Below are 5,053 nucleotides of genomic sequence, written 5' to 3' on the forward strand. Positions count from 1 at the left end.
TTACAACAAGTGTAATAACCCACCCAGCTTAGGACTTACCCACTTTCTAACTGAACTCCTAGTCTAGACTGAAGGCAGCACCTTTTAGCCAACACTTGTTTAACGTCTGTGTGTCAAAGACTACATACACAAGTTTATTGTCTTTGTGCAAGACTGTATTTGAGTGGTGGTGAGTGTGAGTGTGTGAAAACTAATATCTGAAAACTACCCGAAAGTGTTCTCACACACTGAGGGAATTGTGCTTCTAATCTAAGCTGATAATACGATGAAGTGTTCCCTCTGGGATGATTGCTTCTTGTAAGCTGTTATGCAATATGCATGCCCTCTTTGTTTTTCACACTTATGTTCACTCTGATTGCTGATGGTCTTGAGCTTGCATTTATAGAGGCATTGAGACCGTACTCCAAGATTCATCACAAGCGATCGTTGCAGCTTAAATGCGTTCCTTGATATATGTGTCTTGACTTTAGTGACATGTCTCCAGGAATCTCTCGGCTTTAATCTTTGCTGCAACGTCCATTATTGTACCTTCGATAGTACAGATGCTTTTGTACCCTTGTGTGTAGCTAAAATCCATTAAGATAACTTGTCTTGATCTGCAACTGATTGATTCCAAACCGATGTTCCTAACTGGTCATCTTAACTGATCTTCAGTTGGGCTGGTGAAATCAGTTGACTCGTAAGTTGAACTGGTCAGCTGGGTTCTGTAAGTTGATGTTTTCAGTTAGCATCTCGATAGCTTCAGTTTCGGCTCGTTTAACTGATCAGTTCGAAGCCTGATCAGTTCCAGCTTCCTGCGCATTACGGTAAATCATTAGAAACAAAATATCAAATTTTTTTAACATCAAAATCAAGACTGCGAACATGAAATGTTCCAACAGAAATGATTGAGCTAGAAAATGAATATTTTCATCAATAGCAGAACAAGTACAGTGGAGCCGATCGGAAAACAAGAATTATCTGCCTTTTCGACGGAGTCCAAGCATGACTAATTGGACAGCGAGTAAGACTCTAACCCCACTATTTAAGGATAGAGTGTTGATGACCTAGAAATGCCCGGGTCATCCTTGGACTCAAGCAGGAAGAAAGGACTAAAGCATGATCACATTTCAAGTTGCTCCCGAGAAACTAAGTAGAGCACAGTTAGAAGTTAACCAAGGTTTAGGATACCCGAACAGGTTCATCTTGCCCGACCAGGGTTCATCTTCCTTGACTAGGATTCATATTGCCCGACCAGGGTTCATCTCGCTCAACCAGGATTTAGGTCGCCCGACTAGGGTTATCTCGTCCAACCCGGGTTCATTTTCCTCGACCAGGGTTCAGTCACCTGATCAGGTTCATCTCGTCCGACCAAGATCCAGGTCACCTGACCAAGGTCATATCACCTGACTAGGGTTCATTTTGGCCTACCAAAGTTCATGTCACCCGATCTGGGTCATCTCGCCCTATAAGGGTTCATCTTCCTCGACTAGGGCTCAGGTCACCAGACCAGGGTCATCTCGTCCGACTAGGGTTCATCTTTCTTGACCAAGGTTTAGGTCACCCGACCAGAGTTCATCTCTTTCGACCAAGGTTTATCTCTCCTGACCAAGATTCAGATCACTCGACCAGGTTTCAGGTTACCCGACCAGAGTTCATCTCCCTCAACCAAGGTTCATCTTGTCCGGACAAGATTCAGGTCACCCGACCAGGGTTCGTCTTCTCTGACCAGGGTACAAGTCACTCAACTAGGGTTCGTCTCGCCTAACCAGGGTTCATCTCACTTAATAATCGGAAAATATCTTTCCAGAGCGGGGTCTTTACCACTGGGCCGATGGCTAGGAGACGAGCCTGCCAGTATGGGTCACCACGACTCGAAATCACTAGCTTGACAATCAGTGCCCATGACAAGACCAGAACAATATGGGTCGTCATGCCTGCTGACAAAGCACAGGGCATGAACAGTTGTTAGAGAACATGACATGAGCAGCCTTCAAAAGATAATGCATGGGTAGATGTCTAATCAGAAAAATTGTTTGTAACCTTCAATTGGAAAATACCTTAATAATTTATAACCACCAACTATATAATAACTGATGATTTATTTATCTCATAATATATTATATTGTAGCATTTTCCACTACTTATGGCAAGATAATACTTTACCTTTCAATTTTTCGCTTTTTCACTTGAATTTTATATAGACTTGTTCTTGCTTATTCTTTTTTTACACACATACGTATATACATACATACATACATACATACATATATATCTATATATATATATATATATAAAGTAATCTAAATGACACCCAGCATGATTCCTTCTTTCCAATATCTTTATTTCAGAAATAAATATAATAATAATATTTTTAAAAATATAACTATTAAAATTTAGTTAGAAACTCCTCAATTCTTTTTGTATTTTTCAAATTAAGGTCTATCACAAAAACATTGAATTAATATAAATAAAATTTTATGAAATGATCATGGTGACAACAATAATGCTACTAAACGCTTATCGCAATAAAGTAATAGAGATGAAAGCATGATAAACAGTTAATTTATTTTATCCACTGGATAACACTAACTTTTGTTGAAGTTATTATTACATACAAATACATAAATAAGTTTGCATGCCTAAAAATTAAGTGAAAAAAAATTCAATTAAAATTTTCAATACCAAAATTGAAAATGAGTCAAGTTATTAAAATTTGATTGAAACTAATAATTTAAATTTATTTCCAAAAATGACATAAAACATGAACATCAATAAGTCGGAAAACAATAACAACAAAGAGAAAATGAAATATATATAGATAGACAAGAAAATCGAAGATTCAACTAATATCATTAATGTTGAGCAATTGATAAAACACGATTAAAGAAACACTTCTCGTAAAATTCAATTGTTTCATTAAAATTTATGCAAATATCACACGTATAACTAAGCAAACTACATTAATCAAAATCACATTAAAATATTAAAATAATATGAATATAAGCAAAATTTTATTTACAAATTGTTATAACTCCAAATTTAAAATTACAAATAAAATAATTATGAAGTGGGCACTATGGCAGCAATGCTAAATCCAAGATTTGATCACGAAGATAGAGTCGTTCAAACTAGTTGTCGATCAGTACACCTTCGTCGTCGTTTTCTAGATCATCCATAAGAAAATGTTCTATTTCTTCTAATCTTCTCTGGACAGAATAATCGAGCTCTCCACCAGGCTGATTTTGTTGTTGCTGTGGAACACTACCGTGCTGCTGACTCGTGTATTGCAGAGCAGTTTGATTTTGCTGGTGCATTAATGGAAGATCCGGCTGTCGCTGCTGAAACTGTTGGTGCATTAATGGAAGATCCGGCTGTCGTAGGTGAAGATGGTGTTGCGCTGGAACGTCGTGCTGCTGATCAGATTCAGTTCTCGAACGCTTGTGGGATGTCAGGTTCTCACTTTCAGAAGTCTCGTGTATGGTTTTACAAGAATCAGAAGCGGCGGCGGCCGGTTTTCTCTCACGAATCCGGCACAGAACGCAGTCATCTAGCTGCAAAAGTGGCGAACAAACACGGCATAAAAAAACATGTCGGAATGGATCGGACTTGAGAAAATTGCGGGAAAAAGGACCGACCATATTTACAAAAACATGTTGAGAGAGTTCTTACCCGCATGGATCCCGTCGGATGTCTCGGAGGCTGGTTAATAGTGTACTCGTGCATTATCCAGTTAGTCTTCTTTCCATTGGAGGCCTTCCCTTGGTAAAAAACCAAGGTCCTCTTCAATCCAATACATTCATTATTATCACATATTTTTTTACCAATCGCCGTTGCCTTCCAAAATCCATCACCGGCGGCTCGGTTCGGTCGACTGCCATTCATATACTTCCGGTCTCTCGGGGTAAAAAAGTACATTAATCCATCATCCCCCCAACTTGTATTAGTATCTGCAACAGATAAAAATATTTTTTGAAAACATAAAATTCTTTATTAGTTAGTCAAAAAACATCAAAACACACATGCAAGCATATATAACAAAGTAAACCGCCCTCCTTAATTCTAACAAAATTTCTACAATCCACCCACTGATCACGATCATGCACACACCACACAATATATCACAAATCTATTTTATAATCTAATCCAATACAGACTGAAGAAAGAAGAAAGTACCGGCCAACTCCCACGGATTATACTTGTAAACATCTACGGTGCGGATATAGTCGCATGTGAGTGGCTGGTTATTGATCTTCTTGTTTAGAAGGAGCATGAGTTCTGTGTCTGTGGGATTGAAACGAAGCCCCACCGTGACCGGATTAATCATCGTCTGCTGCTGCATGTTGAAACTAAGTTTTTTATCTAGGCCAAGTTCGTGAGAGAAAGAAAAATCAATAGAGGAATATATATATATAGAGAGATATATAAAAAGCATTCTATTCGAATTTGGAGATAAATTAAAGATAAACATGATGTGATTTGTTTATATCTTAAAGAATGTTTGATCGGTTTTAAAAAATTATTTGGTTTACATTTTTTTTTCAAAGTTTGGCTCATAAGATATTATTATATTTACTTGATGACTATTTTATTAGATTTAAACTCTTACGTAAAACCATATCTTAACATAATCAAAAATTTAAAAATCATATTTTAAAATCTTTTGCATAATAAACAATAATTTAAAAGATCAAAATATATTAAAATGTTATTTCTTAATACATCAAGCAGTAGATCCAAAGCATAAAATTGAGTCTCCCAGAAACCCAGAAGTCTATGCCCACAAAATTTTTTTTTTGAAACTTGGACGAAATGATCTATTGTTTATAGGATTTAATGATTCTTAAAAGTGGTGATAATCAAAATAAATTATAAAGAATAGAAAAGAATTATGATTTGTTCATCTATCTATGGCCAGTTTATGTATCAGAATAAAAGGTTCTATGACAACAATTATTTATTTCAGATGATCTTCTTATTACATTAAAAATATGAATATCTTTATGTATAATATTCAAAATTTAAATATTTTAAGTCATTGATGACTATTAATATTTAATGGAACAATTTTTTT

The 5,053-nt window shown here is 36.2% G+C and overlaps 1 protein-coding gene across 1 annotated transcript; it reads right to left on the bottom strand.

The window, feature by feature from the left end:
- Positions 1-3,057: 3,057 nt before the first annotated feature.
- On the bottom strand, positions 3,058-4,321 carry LOC142528287 (NAC transcription factor 32-like). The gene is made up of 3 exons (XM_075633332.1): positions 4,156-4,321; positions 3,652-3,929; positions 3,058-3,533 (listed from the first exon to the last, which is right to left on the bottom strand). The coding sequence occupies exons 1-3, from the start codon at positions 4,319-4,321 to the stop codon at positions 3,111-3,113; spliced, it is 867 nt and encodes a 288-aa protein (XP_075489447.1). The 3' UTR covers positions 3,058-3,110.
- Positions 4,322-5,053: the final 732 nt, after the last annotated feature.

This window comes from Primulina tabacum, chromosome 16 (genome assembly GCF_025594145.1).
Source record: "Primulina tabacum isolate GXHZ01 chromosome 16, ASM2559414v2, whole genome shotgun sequence".
Taxonomy (NCBI): domain Eukaryota; kingdom Viridiplantae; phylum Streptophyta; class Magnoliopsida; order Lamiales; family Gesneriaceae; genus Primulina; species Primulina tabacum.

What these genes read in the sequence shown, in the direction of transcription:
- LOC142528287 (XM_075633332.1), bottom strand. Translation starts at nt 4,321, where the DNA reads ATGCAGCAGCAGACGATGATTAATCCGGTCACGGTGGGGCTTCGTTTC. An exon ending in TAATCCGTGGGAGTTGGCCG is followed by an intron (nt 3,930 to 4,155) that starts GTACTTTCTTCT and finishes TATCTGTTGCAG; the next exon opens with ATACTAATACAAGTTGGGGG. An exon ending in ATCCGACGGGATCCATGCGG is followed by an intron (nt 3,534 to 3,651) that starts GTAAGAACTCTC and finishes CCACTTTTGCAG; the next exon opens with CTAGATGACTGCGTTCTGTG.